Source organism: Cicer arietinum, chromosome 3 (genome assembly GCF_000331145.2).
Source record: "Cicer arietinum cultivar CDC Frontier isolate Library 1 chromosome 3, Cicar.CDCFrontier_v2.0, whole genome shotgun sequence".
Classification (NCBI taxonomy): domain Eukaryota; kingdom Viridiplantae; phylum Streptophyta; class Magnoliopsida; order Fabales; family Fabaceae; genus Cicer; species Cicer arietinum.
Window position 1 is genome coordinate 56,236,585 of NC_021162.2, and position 21,445 is coordinate 56,258,029.

General features: G+C 28.1%; 2 protein-coding genes across 2 annotated transcripts; one reads left to right on the forward strand and one right to left on the reverse strand.

Annotated features, from left to right (window-relative positions):
- Nucleotides 1-3,515: 3,515 nt before the first annotated feature.
- LOC140919826 (uncharacterized) lies at nucleotides 3,516-4,220 on the reverse strand. The gene has a single exon (XM_073366482.1). The coding sequence runs from the start codon at nucleotides 4,218-4,220 to the stop codon at nucleotides 3,516-3,518; it is 705 nt and encodes a 234-aa protein (XP_073222583.1).
- A 4,990-nt stretch (nucleotides 4,221-9,210) lies between these two features.
- LOC101491959 (mitochondrial uncoupling protein 1-like) lies at nucleotides 9,211-13,812 on the forward strand. The gene is made up of 10 exons (XM_004514430.4): nucleotides 9,211-9,353; nucleotides 9,475-9,560; nucleotides 10,653-10,868; nucleotides 10,971-11,049; nucleotides 11,233-11,366; nucleotides 11,474-11,572; nucleotides 11,671-11,775; nucleotides 12,122-12,196; nucleotides 12,734-12,820; nucleotides 13,464-13,812. Exons 2-10 carry the CDS (start codon nucleotides 9,477-9,479, stop codon nucleotides 13,497-13,499), a joined length of 915 nt encoding a protein of 304 aa, XP_004514487.1. The 5' UTR covers nucleotides 9,211-9,353; nucleotides 9,475-9,476; the 3' UTR covers nucleotides 13,500-13,812.
- Nucleotides 13,813-21,445: the final 7,633 nt, after the last annotated feature.

Consider the following 21,445-nt stretch of genomic DNA (forward strand, 5'->3'; position numbering starts at 1 on the left):
AGCTTTCTTGTCTCTCTCCATATTTTTTCTTTCTGATTCAAAAAAAAAAAAGAAAAGAGAGAATAATGTTGGTTTTAAAAACAAAAAAACATTTATTTTCTATTAGATCTAAGCTTCCATTTAAGAAGTGTTAGGAAGGAAAGTTGCTCTCCTCTACAAGGTGGTACTTGTGAGCTAATTTATTTAAGGTGAAACACTTATTTTTTTTTTCTTCTAAATTCGTAGAACTTTATACCGTTGGGGATGAGTGAAATTTTTTAGTTATTAACAAATTATTTGTTGTTGTTGTTTTTTATGATGATGATTTTGTTAGTAATGGTTAAAAAAAATTAATTTTTGATGTGTTTCAGTTATGTAATGAGTTATTTTCAAATAAATAAGTTTGAACTGAAGTTGAAATTTAAAAAAAAAAAAAAAATTAGAGTTGTTAAAGTTGTGAAAAAAGTTCAAATTTTAACTAAGTTAAAGAGTTTGAGCAAAAAGTTAGATTGAAATTAAAATATTACTCTTTTAATTACTCTTGGACATAGTTTAAAAAGAAAAAGTTTATAGTACTTTATTAACTCAAATTTTTGGTGCTCTAATAGTCAAGTGTTTGTATGTGTGGTTTGGAAAATATTTGTTTTATTTAGTTTTAACTAAATAATGTAAATCGTTTGGTTTAAAAAATTTGGTGTGCGAAAAAGATATAATTTTGGAATTTTATTGTGGTTGGATAAATTTTAGTTGCGAACAAATTGTTATAAATATTTATGTTTATGTAGTTAGCTCCTTGAGTCTCGAAAATAAATCGAGACCGTTGACACCGACTTAGCGGTAGGAAGAACTCTTATATATTAATGTTGTTGTGGTGATTAAAGAAAAATAATTTTTTTTAGTTTACGTCTTTCCAAAAAATAGTCAAAACTTTTCTTAAACACTTTTTAATGTTGGCGGTGTATAGCGATATTTCTTCAAACTCAATTTACCATTTCTTGGTGTTGTATGGGTTGTTTAATTTTGGAAAAATTGTGGGGATAAAATCATTACCATCATTGGACTTAGGTCTTCCTTCTTTCTAATGTAAGTTCTTATTTTTCAAACATTCTTAAGACTATGTTTGGATTGTTGGAATGAGATGGAATTAAGTGAAATGAAATGGAATATTACAGTGTTCCATTGTTTGGATATTTTAAAAAATGATAGAATAAAATAGAACACAATGGTGTCCATTCTATATCATTCCACTACTCACTTTAATTTTTATTGTGTCCAATTTGGGAGGTATGAGATAAAATGAGTCACTTGTTTAATTTTAAAATTATTAAAGTATTGTTCTAACCTTATTTGTTATCTTTTACTCTTCACATTCACTCATCATGACCTTGATTCATCGCCACCTTTCATCTACATATGCATCTACATATGCATATTTTTACTATGTACCATTATAGTTTATCTTAATTACTCTTATTTATGGGTTCTTTGTTACTTTTCTTACAAGGTTAGTGCAATAACTTTTTTAACTTCCACCAAAAGAATGAGATAAAAGATATTTATATTTTGGAGAGGTCATTCATAAAAATACTATTGTGAATTGCATTTTCTACAAGCTCCGTGAAGTTTATTTTTTAAGGGGATTACGTGAATTGCGGAACTATTGAAACAATACATGTCTTAAACACTATAAATGTATCGCCTTGCAAAGTAGGGAAGTAATAGAGAATAATGATCCAACTCAAATTGACTACAAGTATTAACAAAATAGTGAAAATATAATTTATAAATAAAATTCCAAGTTATTGTTGGAACACGTTGTATAATTGAGAGAAATTGAAATTGAGAATAAAACAGAAAGTTCAGAAAACGAAGATTGGTTATCAATCTTGACAGTCTGGAGAATGATCAATCTGGCATTACAGATTGTTCTTGGTTTTGAAGACTTTTGTAGAAGCACTAGTTTTGGCTGATTCAGTTACAACAAACTTAACCAACTTCTAACCATATTCTAACTAACTTCTAACTATATTCTAACTAACTAATTACAAATCAATTTGAATTACACTTAACATGCTCTCTAATTCAAAGTGATTCAATTTGATGTTAATCCAAGTTTGATCCTCATCTCTTGGAACTTCACTTTCTTCAAGTTTTTTGTTAAAATGTCAGCCTTTTGATCATTTGTATTGCGGTGTTCCAGCCTTATCTTGCCCTTCATTACTTGATCCCTTAGAAAATGAAATCTTGTTTCTATGTGCTTGCTCCTTCCATGGACACTTGGATGTCTTGTTAGATCTATAGCTGATTTATTGTCTATCTTCATCTTCACTGCATTATTACTTCTTAGTCTCAATTCTGCCATTAATTCTGCCAGCCACACAGCTTGGCATGCTCCAATGGATGCAGCCACATATTCAGCTTCACAAGTGACAATGCGACTATGTTTTGCTTCCTTGAACACCATGAGATTGGTGACTCATTTATCATGAAAACATAGCCAGATGTGCTCTTTCTATCATCTTTATCTGCACACCAATCTGCTTCAGTGAATCCAATCAAACCAGCTTCAATTTCAGCCTGCTTCTTAGCATAGTGCAGTCCCAGCTTACTTGTTTCCTTGATGTACCTCAAAATTCTTTTAGCTGCCAAATAGTGAGATGTTCTAGGCTTTTCCATGTACCTACTAACCAACCCAACACTGTGAGCTATGCATGGCCGTGTGTTGCACAAATATTTCAATGATCCTACCAATTGCTTGAATGTTGTAGAGTCAACCAGCTCATCGTTGCCTTCTTTTGATAGGACCAGGCCTGCTTCTGATGGAGTATCGGCCTCATTGCAGTCTTGCATCTTGAATTTCCTTAGTACATCATTAGCATACTTCTTTTGGTGCATAAAAGTTTCATTTTCTTTGATTACAAACTCAATACCAAGGAAGTATGATAGCATGCCTAGATCAGTCATCTCAAATTCCTTCTCCATTTTGATTTTAAATTCATGAATCTTTGCTTCATTGTTTTCAATCAGTAGTAAATCATCTACATATAGGCATATCAGCAATGCAGGTGCTGCTGCTCTCTTCTTAACATAAACTCCATGCTCATTAACACATTTTTCAAATTGTTGCTCTATGAGGAATTTGTCAATCCTCTTGTTCCATGCTCTAGGAGCTTGCTTCAGCCCATATAGTGTTTTCTTCAGCTTATATACATTGTCTTCCTTGCCTCTTACTTCATATCCTGGTGGTTGCTTCACATACACTTCTTCCTCCAATGATCCATTGAGGAAAGTTGATTTAACATCCAACTGATGCATAAACCAGTCTTTATAGCTAGCAATTGAGACTACCATATTTACTGTTTCAATTCTAGCTACTAGGGCAAATACCTCATCATAGTCCAACCCATGTTTTTGCAAAAATCCATTTGCTACAAGTCTGGCCTTATACCTAGCAATCTGCCTATCAGGTTTAATTTCAATTTATAGACCCATTTGATATCAATTGGTCTCTTGTTCACTATCAGATTCATCAGCTCTCATGTCTTGTTCTTCTCTATGGCTTTGAGCTCCTCATCCATTGCTGCTTTCCATCTAGGATCACTCGAGGCTTCTTCATCATTTACTGGTTTTGATTCAGCCAACAAAGCAAAATGTGTTAATTCTCCATCTGGATTGATGGTTGAGTCAGATGTCACTTCATATGGTTGCAATCCGACTGAATGTTGTCTAGCTCTTTCAGACCTTCTCATAGGCTCAAAAACTTGCTGACTTGTTGTTCCTACAGGCTGATCTTCATCAATTCTCACTATTTCTGCACTGCTGGCTTGACTGATGGAACTAGCTGGTATGTCTGGGTTGGCTGGGCTGCTCGAGCTGGCTTCACTCATTTTCCAGTCCCAACCTTTTGATTCATCTATTAGTATGTCCATGCTTATCACTAACTTGTTCTTGTTTGGATCATATAGCATGTAAGCTTCAGTGGCATCATATCCCAGCAACACCATTTGTTCAGCTCTATCATCAAGTTTTTTCCTGTTTTGAACTGACACATACCTGAAGCATAATGAGTCAAACACCCTCAGATGATTCACAATTGGCTTTCTTCCAGTCCAAGCTTCTTCAGGTGTCCTTGTGCTCAGTCTCTTGGTTGGACACCTACTCAAAATATACACTGCAGTTGATACTGCTTCCCCCCAGAATCTATGAGGCATTTTCTTCCCTTTTAACATATTCCTAGCCATGTTCACTATAGTTCTATTTCTCCTTTCAGTCGTGTCATTATGTTGGGGAGTATATGGTGCAGTTGTTTTATGCAATATCCATTCTTTTTCACAAAAACATGGAATTCATTTGAATTATATTCACCTCCTCCATCTGTCCCAACGATTTTCATACTAAAACCATTTTGTTTTTCAGCAATTATCTTGAACTTTTTAAGTATTTCAAGCACTTCATTCTTTCTCTTGATTAGATATACCCAAATTTTCCTTGTAAAATCATCAATGAATGATACAAAGTAATGATTACCTCCTATTGATACTTCTTCAAAAGGACCACAAACATCAGAGTAGATTATCTCCATCATTCTTAAAGATCGAGTTGGCACTTCAACCTTGAATGAGTTCCTGTGTTGTTTAGCCTGACAACATTCTTCACACAGCTCCTTTGGCCTTTTAATTTTTGGAATTCCTTGCACCATTTTCTTGGTATGCAACATTTGAAGGCTTCTGAAATTTAAATGTCCAAACCTTTTATGTCACAACCAATCTTCATTCATGACTTCGACAGCTAGACACTTGCTCTCATCGATCTGGATATCAATCTTGAAGGTTCTATTTTTAGATAGTGGTGCCTTTAAGATCAGTCTTCTTGAACTATCTAACAATCTCATCTCACCCTGCTCCATCTTCATAGAATACCCATTTTCAAGTTGTTGTCCAAGGCTTAGCAAATTGTTCTTCATGTTTGGCACATACAACACATCACATATGAATGATTGTTTACCATATCTCCTTTGAATCAACACTTTTCCTATCCTTTATGCTGTTATTGAACTGTTATCTTCAAATATGATCTCCCTTTTCACTTTTTCATCAATGCTTACAAACCAATCTTTATGGCCAGTCATGTGATTTGAGCAACCTGTGTCAAGGTACCACTGCTCTGGGAAGTCATCATCTGATTTTGTAGTAGCCATTAACAACACCTCATCTGAGTTTGAATCATCAGCTAACATTTGTGGTTCATCATCCTCTCTTTGAACCTTCTTGGATCTACATTCATTTGCAAAATGCCCCTATTTTGTACAATTGTAGCATTGGATTTCTTTCTTGTTGAATTTTTTCTTGCCACTCGAATTCTTGTTGTTGTTATCACTTTGGTTGATCTTCTTGCTAACTTGGGCATGTACTTGAGACGTTAATGTTGCCGCACACCTTTCTCTTACTCTCAGTTCATGAGCTTCAAGAGAGCCTTGCAAATCTTCCACCTTCATCTTATCAAGATCCTTTGATTCTTCAATTGCCACCACTATGTGATCGTACCTTTGTGTTAATGTTCTAAGAATGTTTTCAATAATCACGACTCCAGTTAATGATTCACCATTTATTCTCATCTGATTAACAATTTGCACACGATTGAAGTAATCTGCCACAACTTCATCTTCTTCCATCTGCAATAATTCGTATTGCCTTCTTAGCATTTGGAGTTTCACTTTCCTGGCATTTTCCCCACATGTATAGCACTTGACCAAGATCTCTCATGCCTCCTTTGATGTAGATGTCTTCGAGATCCTCTCAAAGTTGTTTGAATCCACACTCTGTTGGATGTAAAACAATGCCTTGCAATCTCTTTTCTTGCAATCTTTGAAAGTTGTTTGTTGTCTTTCTGTAGGATTTGTTCCAAGTTGTTCATAGCCATCTTGAACATTCTCAAACACTTCTTGAGCTCCCAACAACAATCTCATTGATGTAGACCACCTCTCCCAATTCTTCCCATCAAGGATTGGCAAATTTGATGGAAATCCTCCTTCATTCATGTCTTCTTTCTTTTCTTTCACTTACACTTGTGTTTCCCAATTTTTGATTCCCTCTCACACTTGCACTCGTGTCACCCAAGAATTATAACTCAAGTTTTTTATGACAATTATTGGAACATGTATAATTGAGAGGAATTAAAATTGAGAAGAAAACACAAGAAAACAGAAAGTTCAGAAAATGAAGATTGATTATCAATCTTGACAGTCTCGAGAATGATCAATCTAGCATTACAGATTGTTCTTGGCTTTGAAGGCTTTTATAGAAACAGTTTTAACTGATTCAATTACAACAAACTTAACCAACTTCTAACCATATTCTAACTAACTTCTAACAATATTCTAACTAACTAATTACAAATCAATTTGAATTACATTTAACAAAAATTTATTTGTTAATAATAAAGCTAAAAAGGGAAAACAAAGTTATAATTCATTTCATGTTGTTCACTACTCAAATAATAGAATGACAAATTTGTTCCGCTTCATCATAAAGCATCCAAACAGTACAATAACATTGTCATTCTATTTTATTTCATTAGGCTCGGCTTGTTTTTTAAAATTCAATTAAAACCTAAAGGAAGTCGTAATTTTTCAAAACATATTAATTATTTTATAAATCTCTTAAAAGATTTTAGTTGTATGCACTAATATAAGTTAATTACAATAGTTAAATTGCTAAACATATTTAATTTTAATCATATTCACATTAAAAATATATAAAATTTAATTTATAATTAATTGATAGTATAAATAATTTTACGCGCACATCATATAGATATAACATTTCTTAAAAATATATTTCATCCAATTTGTTTTATAAAAATTAAATTAAATATAAATAAGTCAATAAAAATCAATATTTTTAATTCATATTATAAATAAAAATCTATCGAATTACGTCAAACCAAGGTGTATATGACTATATGTGATCATTATCATCTATTTAGAGGTCAAGTATTTAGACCCTAATTACACCCTTATAATAATCTCCACCTTAATGGACTTGTATAACCAGATATGGTAAATTAGAATTAGAATGATCTGACTCAAGGACAACTGTATCCTTATCCATCTCTGGATCTAAAATAAGTAAAAGAAAAATTATACAAAGATTATCTTGTGTCATATAAAATGTGTGCATGCTTAAACGAAATAAATAGGTTCAAAATAATTAAACTCTATGAACTCGTATATGGTGATGTGTGCTTTCGTGATTATTATATTCTTTTTTTTTTTCCTTTCAAACTGTAATTTGTTGTTTATAAAAATTGGTATCAAATGAGAGGCAAAATACAATCAGGGATAATTTCAAAGGACTGAGAACAAGATTGAGATGCAGCCACACTTACTAAAAAAACAATTTTGTTATGTTGTGAGAGAGGAAATGACCCTTTTACATTTCAAAATAATATCACCAAATTCAGATTAAAATTATAGTAATACGTAATTAAATAATTATTAAAATGGAAATCACGTTCAGCCTAAAATATATACCCAAAAAAGGTTGGGATAACCAAAGAGCAAAATGTAGCTTAGGATAAATGCATGGATTGGTGAGTGACACTAAGAGGTAAAAAAATCTAGCTGGATATTTTTTTTTATTTTTTATAACCGAGCATTCTCTATATGTAATTTTAAAGACTAATCCAAACTAATCCTTTAAGATATTTAATATTGTTGCGGCCTACATTCTTAGGGTTAGATTTAAACTTAAATTTTTTTATTAAATAAAAAAGTCTCTTATAATCTTACCCAATGATTTTTTGATTCTTAGGGTTAGAATCATATGTGGTTATGACTTTAAAAATTATTATGATAAAAATAAAATAATTTTAATAATTTGACGATTGTGATTGATTAACAATATAAAAAATATTTATACCGTTTATATATAAATTAAATCGTAGTATTTTTTTTTATTATTAAGAATTGAATGTTTTACTACTATTGTTATTATTATTTTTTATTTTTTTATTATTAATATTCAAAGTGCATCTTGTACTTTGACTTTTATTAATAATAATTTTTAGCAGTTTCAAAGAATATTATTATTATTATTATTATTATTATTATTATTATTATTTCTTTATAATTTTAAATTACCAATAATTTTTTTATCGGTATGATTTCAAATTCTTTTATACTCTCTCTTGAACAATTTCATAATTTTACACAAATTTAAAAATATATAAAAATTTAGTCAATTTTTTATATAAACAAAGAAATAAAATAATTTTTTATTAAATAGTAGTGTATTTATTATTACTATAAATATAAATGAAAGATATTGAAAAAAAATATAATTACTTGTTATCTTAAAATATAAAATTATTTAATCGTTAATTTTTATATGTTTTGAAGGAAAAAAATACTAAAGAATATAGATTTATCCTAATTAATACAAAACGCAAAAAAACTGAAAAAGCTTGGCCCGCTTTGGAAATGAATGTGAATTTAGGAAACTATTTATTTTCTATTACTCTCCCTAATTTTAAAAAATTAAAAATTTTATGTTAATTATTATTCAAGTGAATTTTCATTTATAGATTTTTCTTTCTTTAACTCTTTAATTTTTGAAAAAAGAATGAATTTTATATAATTCAACATTTGACTATAAAAAAAATCTAGTATTTAACAATGTTTGTCTTCCAAATATCAAATTGGAGTACCACTAAAATGATTTGATTTGAACAAAAATGCATTTTGTCAATATTTTATTTTTGGATCATGCTAATATATGTTTTTAGACAAATGTAAACTAGAATATCCAATTTCTTTTAAAAAATATATATACGATTTTTTATGTAAAATTTCTATTTTTAATATATTAACATGAGCTTAAAGACACACATGTTAGCATTTCTTTTTATCTATTATACTAAATATTATTAGGGTCTATATAGGCACCTCGACGATACTTGCTCGCTTTTTTTTATTAAAATAATGAAAACTATACAATTTCATACGATTATTTAAAATAATTTTATTTGATAGTTAAGTAGAAATATAATAATAAATAATATTAGTATAAATAAAGAGGAAAATTGAAAGAAAAATCCATACCAAAACCATAAATTCCGTTAGTATAAATAAAATACTTCCTAATTTATTTTCACAATTTTATTTTGAAAAAAATCTTCATAAATATGCAATTAAGATATATATGACTAGACTAGATTCATTCTTTCACGACTAAAAAGAATCCTAAACTCTATTTAAAAATGAACCCGATTGAGAAAATTTCACATATGCTATCACTGACATAAAAAAAGAATTAAAAAAAAAAAAAAAAAAACACTTTCAGTTTCTTTCCCTTCACAATTGTTCAAAAAAACAGGTTTTTTCTTCTTCTCTGACACCACTATTCTCCTTCTTATTCTCTCATTGTTTTTTCCTTCTTCTTCTTCTCTGGTTTGTTCCATTAACCTTATCATTTTCCTTTTGCCTCTCTTTTGAAGCTATGGTTGCAGGTGGGAACTCAAATTCCGATATCTCTTTTGCTGGCACTTTCGCCAGTAGTGCTTTCTCTGCATGTTTCGCTGAGGTATGCATGTGGCATAAAGATACAATTTTTGTTCGTAAATTCTCATTTGGGTATTCATTATATTTGGATTATCTGTTCTGGGTTATTTATTTTGTTATGATCTTGTGTAAAACCCATTTGGTTTTGTGAATTAGACCCCATTGTTTTTTTATTTTAAAACAAAATCATGTAGTAATGGATTCTGCTTGCACTAATGGACTTTGTTTTGTGCTTTTGTTGTGAATTTTGATTTACCATCTTTAGTGGAGCAGAAAACTAGGATGAGCAAGAGAATGTGAATTTTTGTTCTTGTTGTCTAACTTGTACTTTTTTACGTTGATAACTACCCTTTTATTTGGTCAAAATTGAGTTGAATATGAGTTGGTGTGCAAATATGTTTTGTGATTAAATTGGATTTTTATGTAGGTTGGCTCAATTTGTGCCTACCCAGTTGCTAGTATTCGATCTTGTGCATATCTGAATTGACTGTGAATTTGGCTGAATCACGTTGTGCTAAAGTGTTTTAGCAAAAGCTAAAATTTGGAGCTGCAACAGAATTATGGTTATACTGTGATTTCGTCAAAAACATCGTGACTCCAAACTTGTACTTATTTTTTAAAACTGTTATATAAGATCTGTTATGTAACTATGTTCAATGCTCTGTTATGATTTTAAGGCATTTTTTTCCCTCTTGGCTGTTTATTTTTCAAGGCTTAACATGGATTATAATCGTTCTGTAGTCGATGATTTGTAATTGTAGATCTTGGAATTGGTAGATGGGATAAATTGATTGTCTTGTTGAAAATCTTAATTATCTGTTGGGCTGTGACAATTCTGAAAATGTTGTATTTGTCATTCGTCGGGCTGAAGCAGCATTGACAACTGGCATAATGATTGAATAGTTTTCCATAAATTCTTCAATTTTTAACACAGCTGTCGATTATTCACAAATTCTCCTTATTTATGGAGATTGGTTCAACTTTTTTTTATTAACTATGCTGTTTTGCATGTTCGGCTCACTTGTTGGATATTGTGTCATATGGTATAGGGATTTTAAAGAACTCAGTCCTAGCATATGTTGAAATAATATCCTCAAATTTAACTTTGATACAGATATGCACTATTCCCCTGGACACTGCCAAAGTTAGGCTTCAGCTTCAAAAGCAAGCTGTAGCCGGTGATGTGAGCTTACCTAAATACAAGGGTATGCTCGGAACGGTTGGAACCATTGCCAGGGAAGAAGGTCTTTCATCACTCTGGAAGGGAATTGTGCCAGGGTTACACCGTCAATGTTTGTATGGTGGTTTAAGAATCGGGTTATACGAGCCTGTGAGTGTTGACTATATCTCAAAGATTGTTCATTTATTTAATTTCATATTTACTATTTGTGTCTGCAATCTCACAGTGTGAATTACGTGGGATTTTTAACAGGTTAAGAATTTATATGTTGGGAGTGACCATGTTGGAGATGCTCCATTGTCGAAAAAAATTCTTGCAGCATTAACAACTGGTAATAATCGCATTGTATTTCTTCTAAAACACTCGACACATATGGAGTGTTTGCTTCTGCTTCGCGGTCATTTCAGTTTCATCGTCTGTATCACCACATGTTTTGACAATCCTACCATGGTTCCAAACACTTTAATAAAGTTAAGTTATGATATTGAACCCTTTGAATTTGTCTTATTGACAGGTGCTGTGGCAATTGCAGTGGCGAATCCTACTGATCTTGTCAAAGTTAGACTTCAAGCTGAAGGTAAATTGCCCGCTGGCGTGCCCAGGCGTTACACTGGATCATTGAATGCTTATTCAACAATTGTGAAACAGGTCTTGCCTTAAACCTTGTACAATCTGTTAAAGATAAAAATGCATTTAGTCCTTTTTTAAGTTCTAAACTCATAATTAGTTTTGTTTAATCTGCATCGGACAAACAGGAAGGAATTGGAGCTCTTTGGACCGGCATTGGCCCCAATGTTGCAAGAAATGCTATCATTAACGCTGCTGAACTAGCCAGCTATGATCAAGTGAAACAGGTAATGTAAAAGATACCGAACTTCATTTTGGAGTAAAATTTTGTTATTGTTCCTCTTTTACTTTATTTTAATAACTTATTTATTTTTTCTTATTGCAGACCATTTTGAAAATTCCAGGATTCACTGATAACGTTGTCACGCATCTTCTTTCTGGTCTTGGGGCAGGATTTTTTGCAGTCTGTATTGGCTCCCCGGTTGACGTGGTAATTTATTGGTGTCTACTTGAAAATTTTCATATCTGATTTGCCGTCTTCTTTTGTCTCGTCATTTTTTATGTAGTGTGTTGATATTCTAATGTTTGCTATATTTCTTTCTTCTTTGTTAACCTACGATAAACTTGTAATCCAGCCATAACTAGAATTTGGTAGAATTAGTAAATGCATCTGATGCTTATAAACAAAAACAAACAAAAAAAACTTGATGGCTGATATTTTTAAAGTCCATTATGATTCTTTTTTCTAGCTTCATTTGGTTGCTTATGAGCTTCTTGACTATGCTGTCTTACCATTCCCTTAATTCACGGTTCTATCTTCCTTCTTGTTTATGCAGGTTAAATCGAGAATGATGGGAGACCCTAGTTACAAAAACACACTTGATTGTTTCGTCAAAACATTAAAAAATGATGTATGACTCATCCTCTACTACTATTATTATTTTGTTTCTTCCCTTTTAGTAATAAGCATTACCTGTATGCGAGTATAGTTTCTATTTGTTCTGTGTGACTTCGGTTTCAATAACATCTTTAAACATTCTTATTTCTCACGCTGGCTTATATGTCACATAATAATATGCCTTTTTTCTTTTCACGTCATTCGTTGTTGGGAAAGTGCGGCAGGAATTTTCCAAGAATTTCTTTCAATATTATTTGAATTATGTACTTGTGGATTTAAATCACCTGTCCCCATTGCTTGTTCCCTTGTCTCTCTAGTGGAAATACAACACATCACTTACTAATTTTCTTTCTCTTAAATAGCACTGACATTTTCTATTTTAGTTAGTTTTTTTGTTGGAGATGTTATATACTTATATTTTTATGTTTTAATCGGAGAAATACGAAAATCAGGATGCATGATTCGTTTGTGTGTTTACATGGCTTGTATCTGTCTATTTTGTTTGAATTTTATCAGTGGTGTCATTTATCTCATTCAATTGGTTTTGCAGGGACCTTTAGCCTTTTATAAGGGTTTCATACCAAATTTTGGACGGCTAGGATCTTGGAATGTGATCATGTTTTTAACTCTAGAACAGGTATGATATGAGTACTTTGTGATATATTTCCAATGCCTAAAAGATATTTACTTTACAAAGTTGGTTTTCTGGAGTTGAGATAGATTCATAGTCTTTAAGATTTAGCGACAGTTTGTTATGTTTTTTTCTTCTAAAGAAATCACTTTTTTAAATAAAATAATCAATTTTGAAAGTTATAGTCTGATTGTTACGGCTTTAAAAAAAATTTAAATCTGGAAAAAATCTAAAAAAATTGTTTAAATGAGAAGTTGTTGTTAGTAGCTTCTAAAAAAATCATTTTTTATAATTGATTTTAAAAAAAAAAATGTAATTTTCATTATAACAGACAAATACAAAACAGATTCTGCTTTTCTTTAAAATTTCTAAAATGATAGTCTCTAAATTATTGAGCGTTAAAATCAATTTTTTAATAAAATGCAACTAACGGACCCTTATAAGTGAATGCTCGATAAAAGAATTTTTATTGAGTTAGGTCTCACCTTACAAATCAGTTTTATAAGAATGAGTTAGATCTATTATAAAAATCTAATTTTTATTGAAAAGAAAACATGTTATCTAAAATTTAATCAAAACCAAACATGTTAAGTGAAGTATGATAAATTTTGCTGCGTTGCTTCTAATTTTTTATTTTATTTTTTCGCAGACTAAAAAGTTCGTCAAAAGTTTGGAATCAGCATAATCTTAAGCAAGTACCAATAAAATTTTATGAGCACGGTGACAACTGGTGGGTCAACAGAAATCATCAAGAAAATTTAACTTCTATTTGTTTTCTCTATTGGAATGTGTGAACAATTTTTTGGCGTAGAAAAAATAAGTATTAATGAATAAAATAAACTTATTGATAGATGCTAGATTTAAAGCTTCAAATCACTGTTTTATTTTTTGTATTAATTATCTTACAAGTTTATCAAGAGCTGGGCTTTGACAGATGGGAATAGGAGGAATTTGAAATTGTAGATTGCTTTTTGCGCCTCTTATTTTTTTCTAATACACTTCACATGTGTGACTCTCGTACTTTTTTGACATCTCAACATTACATAAATTTGGGTTTGAATGATTCATCTTTCAAAAATTCTATTTTAAATTTTAAAAATTAAAAAATTTGTTTGAATTGTTTTTAAAAATTGTTTTTTAAAATTGTTTTTAATATTATATTTTTTATAACTAAAAAACTAAAACAAATGATTTTTACTTTTTTATTTTTCAGTTTCTTTCAACTTTAGTCAAAACTGTTTTAAAAATTGGAATTGTCGATTAGATGTTTTTATAAATTTTTGTTCAAAATTAGTTTTCTAAAATTTATTTATAAAATAATTTTCAAAAACTAAAAAATAAAACACAATCAAATAAGTCCTTAATCTTTTATTTAAGGATGGAAATTTAGTTTATGAACATATTGTATTTTTTGGGGATTAAATTACCTTCGTAGACATTGTTTTGGACTAAATCATAATCACAGTTTTAATCATATCCGTATAATTTAGTTATAAAAGATGATAGATAAAAATCTTTATTGGAAGAGGTAAATTTATATTACGATAAGTATGATATTTACAACATGGATGATATATTTTTATGAAAAAATTTATTTTTTTGAATTAAAAATTATTTTTTATTGTTTGGACGGTGTTTTTTAGAGATGACAATAAATAGGGTTTGGATAAGGTACTATAGTACTCATTTTCATATCCACAATTTAAAAAAATACCCATACGTGTGTCTGTACCCCCTTGCATATCAATTTTAATATATGTATCCTTACATTCTTTTACCTAAATGCTCATACTCATACCCCTTACCCACGCTTTAATTAAAATATATCGATAAATAAATGATATTGTTGTGATTAAATTTAAAAATTATTCAAATATTTTAACTTCAATCATAAAATATTATAAACCAAAATATTTTCTAACTCAACATTTCAAATGAACACTCGTTACAATACACATTCTAATATTCATAAAGTCACGATTAATAACACATAACTCTTAGTTATAAAGTAACAATTATTTACATATTCATCATAATCAAATTCTTAAAAAGTTTACAAACGTTTATCTTTCAATTATAAATATTGTAGTGGTCCAATGATATTAATAGGTGTTAAAACATAAAAGAAAACAATTAATTAAACTAAACACTAATATAATAAATAAGTAAATAATATATTTATATAATTGCGGGGCGGGGTGGGTACTATAGTACCCGTACTCGCATCCATACCCGCTTAATTTTGTGGATAATTACTTGTCTCCATTCTCATACCCATTATGCGAATTTTTACCCTACCCATTGTGGGTTTTTTACGGGTACCCATTAGGTCTGGGTTTAATTGTCCTCCCTAGTGTTTTTTCATATTTTTAAAAAATTATTTTTTTGTTAAAAATGAAAAGGTAACAATAATAGCTTGCCACATTCAGTCTTTAGGGTAGATGAAAGAGAAAGATACCACAAATTTTAAAAACATCGAACTTAACTTAAAAAATGATGTAATTACCCTTACCTTGTTTTGAAAAATCAAAAATTATTCTCAATCAATTTTTACTAGGGTTTCCTCTATACTGCACCAGTTTTATGCACTCAATTGTGACCGTTTTTCTCCATCCATGAAAATTTGATATAAGTTTTTATCAAGTAAATTTTCTTCTCCTTTTTAATTTCTTCACATCGTATTTTTGTTGTTTCTATGTCTTTTATTTGAATTATTTTATTTTTACATTATTTATATGTTGATATTAATTTTTTTTTTTTTGCTTTTGTATGTTTATTTATTGCTTTTTGATTAGTACTTAATGTACATTAATCAATTTTGAAATGTGTCTAAGAAATAATAATTAGAAAAATCGTATATTTATGGCAATTTGGTAGTTTAAAAAATAACTTTCATAAAATTGTATACAAACAGATTAAAAATAATTTAAAAAATATATAATTTTTATGATGCTAAACAAACAAAAATTAAAAAATTATTTTTAAATAAATCTCTACAAAATAATATCTAAAATTTTTAAATTAAAAATTATTTTTATTTAATCTCAAACAAACGTATCCATTATCACAATAGAAAAATGTTATTGTATATAATTATTTTAAATTATTGTGGACATGCAATTTCAGGAACTTAACAACCGATTTAATGAGACAAATTATGGTTTGTTTGAGTTCAACCAACTTGTTCTCTACTTTTGACGAGACAAGATTAGTTGAATTTGCAAAATTTTATCCATAGGAATTTTGTTCAATTAGTTTTGTGGTTTTTGATAATCCAACTTGAGACTTATGTTATTGATATGCACAATAATATTGGATTTGCATCTTTGAAATAAGTTGGTGATCTTTAAAACAAAATTGGTTCAAGCTAAAAGATATATTATTTATCCATTAGTTTATAAGCTTTTGAAGTTAGCAACGATATTACATATTGCCACGATAACTACTGAATGATCATTTTCTGCTATGAAGATTGTGAAAACTTGAGTGAAGTTTGGTGGCTTATAATGAGAGTGATGTGTTTAATGACATTGATAATGAGTTTATTATTCTAACAATTTCAAAATATGAAATCACATAGAATACAATTATAGAACCTGTACATAATTTTTTTGAATACAGTATAATTTTAAGTATGTAACTATGAAACATGATTATAATTATTATTTGAAGTTTAATATTTTGCACTTTTGAGGCAACGTCCTGGATTCGCCATTACATATAAAGAATACAATTTCAAGGTACTTTTTAATAAATGTTTAATCAATAAAGTCATTATTGTCACATTAACTACAAATATTATTTAATTTATACTTTTGATTTAAATGTAATTTTAGTCCTTCTATTTTACTTAATATGAATTTTTAGTCTCCTCATTTCAAAAATAAATATTTTGGTCCCTCTTAACTAATTTTTGGAATTTTTTTGGTCTCCACTATTTTTGATGAAGTTGCTCTCTCATTAACTAATTTTTGTTATTAATTTAATTTACATATTAAAAATCAATTAATTGTATTTTATTTATATATCTTAAATATTTAAATTTAAAAAACAATTTAAAAATGTATTTATCTTATTTAACTTTTTTTAATAATTTAAAATGTTAAAATATTTATATAAAATAGTTAAAATTATATTAGTTTTATTTTAAATATTTTAATAGTACATTTCATATTTAAATTTATTACATTTTTAATATTATTTAATAGTTATCTTATTTATATATTTAAATAAAATATTTAAATTATTGTTTATTTCATCAAACATTAATTTAAAACTGAAAAATATTTAAACAAAAATACTTAAATTTTTCTTAATTTATATTAAAAATAAAATAAATAATAAAATTAAAATATTAAAATTAAATAATAAAATTAAAATATTAAAATTAAATAATAAAATTAAAATAAATAAATTTAAAATATTTTAAAGTTTTAAATTATTGTTGGATAAATAAATAATTTTAAAATATTTTAATTTTAATTTATTTTTAAATATTTTATTTTATAGGAGGGCAAAAAATTCGGTTTTAAATATGATGAAATTATAAATTCATTTTAGACAAAATTAGAAGACCAAAAATACATTTATATCTATATTTTTTATGTTTATATTTACACCAACTACAGTGACAAAATATATAATTTTTGTCGCTCATTTGCAATTTTGTCACCGCTAAAGTAAGAAAGAAAATGTGTGAGAAAATAAATAATCATATTTATGAAATGATATAATTCTAAGAATATATTCAAATTATCATCATATAACTTTATTTGTTTTTTGTTTACAGAAAAATAAGTTTCATTTAAATGTTAAAATAAGACTAGTATAATTAAATTGATTATACATTAAGATACTTTTCAGTCATATTTTGATATCAAATTTAATTATTAAAAAAACACACTAACTATACACATAAATATTTAAGAAGTTAATGAGAAGTAATCAAACTAAAATCTTAATCTTAACAACCAAACTAATTTCTTTCACATATGACCAATGGTCAAGAATAATGCAAGATTCATAATCTTTAATTACATTCGTCTACGAAAAATTATTGATGGTGTTCGCCTATATCAACTAAATATGGTCTCTGACATGATCAATCTAATCATGTGTTGACAAATTATATATAAGGCTGAGAGAACGATGAATTTAGTCATAACTCATATAAGCTCCTTATTTAAAATATGATATTGAAAAATGAGTCATTTTTCTATGAGAACACCGCATCAAGACAAGAAAACAACATTACACAATAATGACCAACAAACCAACATCGCACTAAAATGACGAAATCAGAGATAAAATACAAAAAAAAAATATGTATGAAAAATCATTTATTTAAATAAAATATTTTAAAATATTACAAATAATAGGTGATTTAGAGTATCACTATATATAGTTGGAATGTCGGATTAATTATATATTTTTTATTCAATTTTTGTTTAAAAAAATAAAAAGAGACAATAAAAGTATTGCTAAGAATAACTATACCCATATATTTATGGTACGCATAATAATTATAAGGTTAAAGTTATATTAGTAACAAGAGTAGTAATATAATTATTTTATGATTAAGATGCTTACACATAATATAATTATCGTACTTTTTATCCATGATTCAATTACAATATAAGTATCAATATTTTACATAAACTTCTCAAGTTTATAAAAAAGAAGGTATGATAAACTGCATTAATTTATCAAAAGATAGTATATCGTCTCTTTCAAATATAAATCTACTTTTCTTGCTTGAATTTTCTATACTTATTAAAAACCTCCGTGCAATAAAAAAGACTCTATATGAGAAATTTCTCATCATCTCAATTAATTATCTTGAAGTTTAAATCATAATTTTCTGACATATTCATGAAGCTTGTTTTTAATCTTTTGATGTTATTTTAATTTTTTTTTATTATTGAATTCTTGAAGCATATTCATGAAGCTTATTTGTAATTCTTTTGATATTCATGATTCTCTTGAAGTGACTTCTGATTTATCTATTTATGTGATCAGTAAATTATGTGACTCAACGACAAAACTTAAATACAAATATCAGTAAATTATTATACATTATAAAACTTAATACTTATTATATACAGTTAATTGTCATCAAATATATATATATAAAAAAATTAACCATCAGTAAATTATTATATATTATAAAACTTAATACTTATTATATACAGTTAATTGTTATTAAACATATATATAAAAAATGTAACCACAATAAAAATTGGCAGAGAATTTGGATTCAAAAATTAATCATGTATATAAATACACAGAACTTTTATATATATAATCATGTTTATTAGGTTGGTATCACAATTAGATTAGTCTATATTTTGGGTCTCTTTACTTTGTATAGTCATGATTTTGGGTCGATGTGTACAATTGTTTTTAATATTATTATGATATTTGTGTTTTAAATTTTTTTAAAATTTCCTTAAATTTAATTTTTAATTTTGAGGGTGTCACAATTCTGGCCTCATTTGAAATTTGTGTTTGGTCTGTTTGACTTGGTAAATTCCTAAGTATCAATCTTACATCTAAATCTCCAAATTCAAGAACATTACTGTGACTCGCTATATCTACTAACCTTCTTACGTTTTGTCATGTCCTCACATATTACTTGTTTATATGATTGTTGTTTTGTCCCTTGAAATGGTTCTTCCCTATTTAACAAACATTTTATTTAGAAGAAAAAAAAGATAATAGATGGTGACAAAGATGAGAAACATGGAACTTTCATGGCTCCTACAATCATGTTTTAGTTAGTTTAATTTTTTTTCTTCCCGTTAGTTCGTAGAAGAGATGGTAAATAAACTCTCATACAACTATACAGTCATAAATTCGAATATGTGACAAAATATTCAATATAACAACATCGATATTTATTGATTGAATTTAATTTGAATTTGTATATAAAGATATTCAACTATTAACCACTCAAAACTCCAAACAATAAAAAAGAAAAGCAAAGTCCATTGATGGCCCTTCCAGACACTATTCTAGGTCATAAAATAATACTTTGGTATAACAATTTTGATTCCCAATGAACTATGTTTGATATATATAAATTCTCCGTTTTCTTACCCTTTGTTTGTAAGTGCACTTTTTTTGTGTGCAAGATTGAAATTGAATATGGAGAACTATGTGATTATAAAAAGGGTAGAGACACAACAATCATCATTGTCTTGAGTGAGAAAAATTATTGTTTTGAATTGAGAAACTTATTAAGAGCGTAAAAAATTTAAAAGTCAAATCACCTTATGAGAATAAAAAAACTAATCACGTGAGACTACAAAATCTATTCTTACTAACATTCAAACAATAATGAGACGTTAGAGATATATAACATGGTTGTCATGTTAAAATTCACACAAAATGGAAAATATATAATAGTAACAGGAAAAACAATTTTACTACTCACACCCCCTCTTTTGCTAGTCACACCCTCCTGTCATTATTAAAAAGACTAAATTGCCCTTATCATTAGATCAATCGGCCAAACATGTTTCTTCTTTCCTCTTTCATTGTTAAACCATAACTTTCCTTGAACCGAATATATTTATGTGAACTGAGTTCAAGTACGCACTTCTCCAACTCACTGCAAAATTTTACATGTACTTGAATTTTGTTAACATATATGTACGTCAACTCAATTTATGTACATCTATGTGAACTGACTTCAAGTACATAGTTCCCTTATTGATTGCAAAATTTTGCATGTACTTAAACTCAGTACGTGAACTAAGTTCAAGTATACGCTTTTCCTACTCACTACAAAATTTTGCATGTACTTAAACTCAGTTTACGTATATGTATGTGAACTGAGTTTACGTACATTTACGTGAACATAAAATACATAAGAGTATTTGATTTAAGTTTATGTACAATATGTAATTTACCACATACATGAACTCAAATAGCATAAAATCTTGTTAATTGTTTTAAACATAATAATAAGAAGATCAGAGTGGTGGGTGTAAATTATCATATGTAAGTTATGAATAAGTATGAGTTATGAGGTGGAAGTTATGAATGAGTATGAGTTATGAGGTGTGAGTTATAAATATTGATATGAGTATAAGATATTATGAGGTGAGTGATAGTGATGAAGAAAAAAAGAAGAAAAAAAATAGAAGAATAAGTAAAATAATAAAGAGCATTTTAGATATTCTAATTTTATAAAAATTTAATGAGGCGTGGGTAACAAATAATAATATATGGGATGGAAGTAGTAAATTTGAAGGGAATTTTTTTATTCTATAATAGCATTTATTTAATTATTATTTTTGTAATATATCCTTATATATTAACTAATTTTTTTAAAAAATATATTTAATTTAATTTAATTTATTCACACCGTAATTTTTTTTAATGTTATACCAAAAAATATTCTGCCATGTGAGTGATAAAACTTAATCCCATAAATTTTTCAATTAATTTTTTTTACTGAAATTAATTTTCTTAATTTTATCACTTTTAGTCAAAATTATAATATAATACACAAGAATAAGTTTTAAATGTTATTCATTTATCAACTCTAGTTATAATTAGTTGAGTATTTTTCTGCAATTCAGACTTGCCTTGCAGAAAACCAACGGGTTCATTGAGCGCTCTTCC

What these genes read in the sequence shown, in the direction of transcription:
- LOC140919826 (XM_073366482.1), bottom strand. Translation starts at nt 4,220, where the DNA reads ATGGCTAGGAATATGTTAAAAGGGAAGAAAATGCCTCATAGATTCTGG.
- LOC101491959 (XM_004514430.4), top strand. Translation starts at nt 9,477, where the DNA reads ATGGTTGCAGGTGGGAACTCAAATTCCGATATCTCTTTTGCTGGCACT. An exon ending in GAATCGGGTTATACGAGCCT is followed by an intron (nt 10,869 to 10,970) that starts GTGAGTGTTGAC and finishes GATTTTTAACAG; the next exon opens with GTTAAGAATTTATATGTTGG. An exon ending in TTGGCTCCCCGGTTGACGTG is followed by an intron (nt 11,776 to 12,121) that starts GTAATTTATTGG and finishes TTGTTTATGCAG; the next exon opens with GTTAAATCGAGAATGATGGG.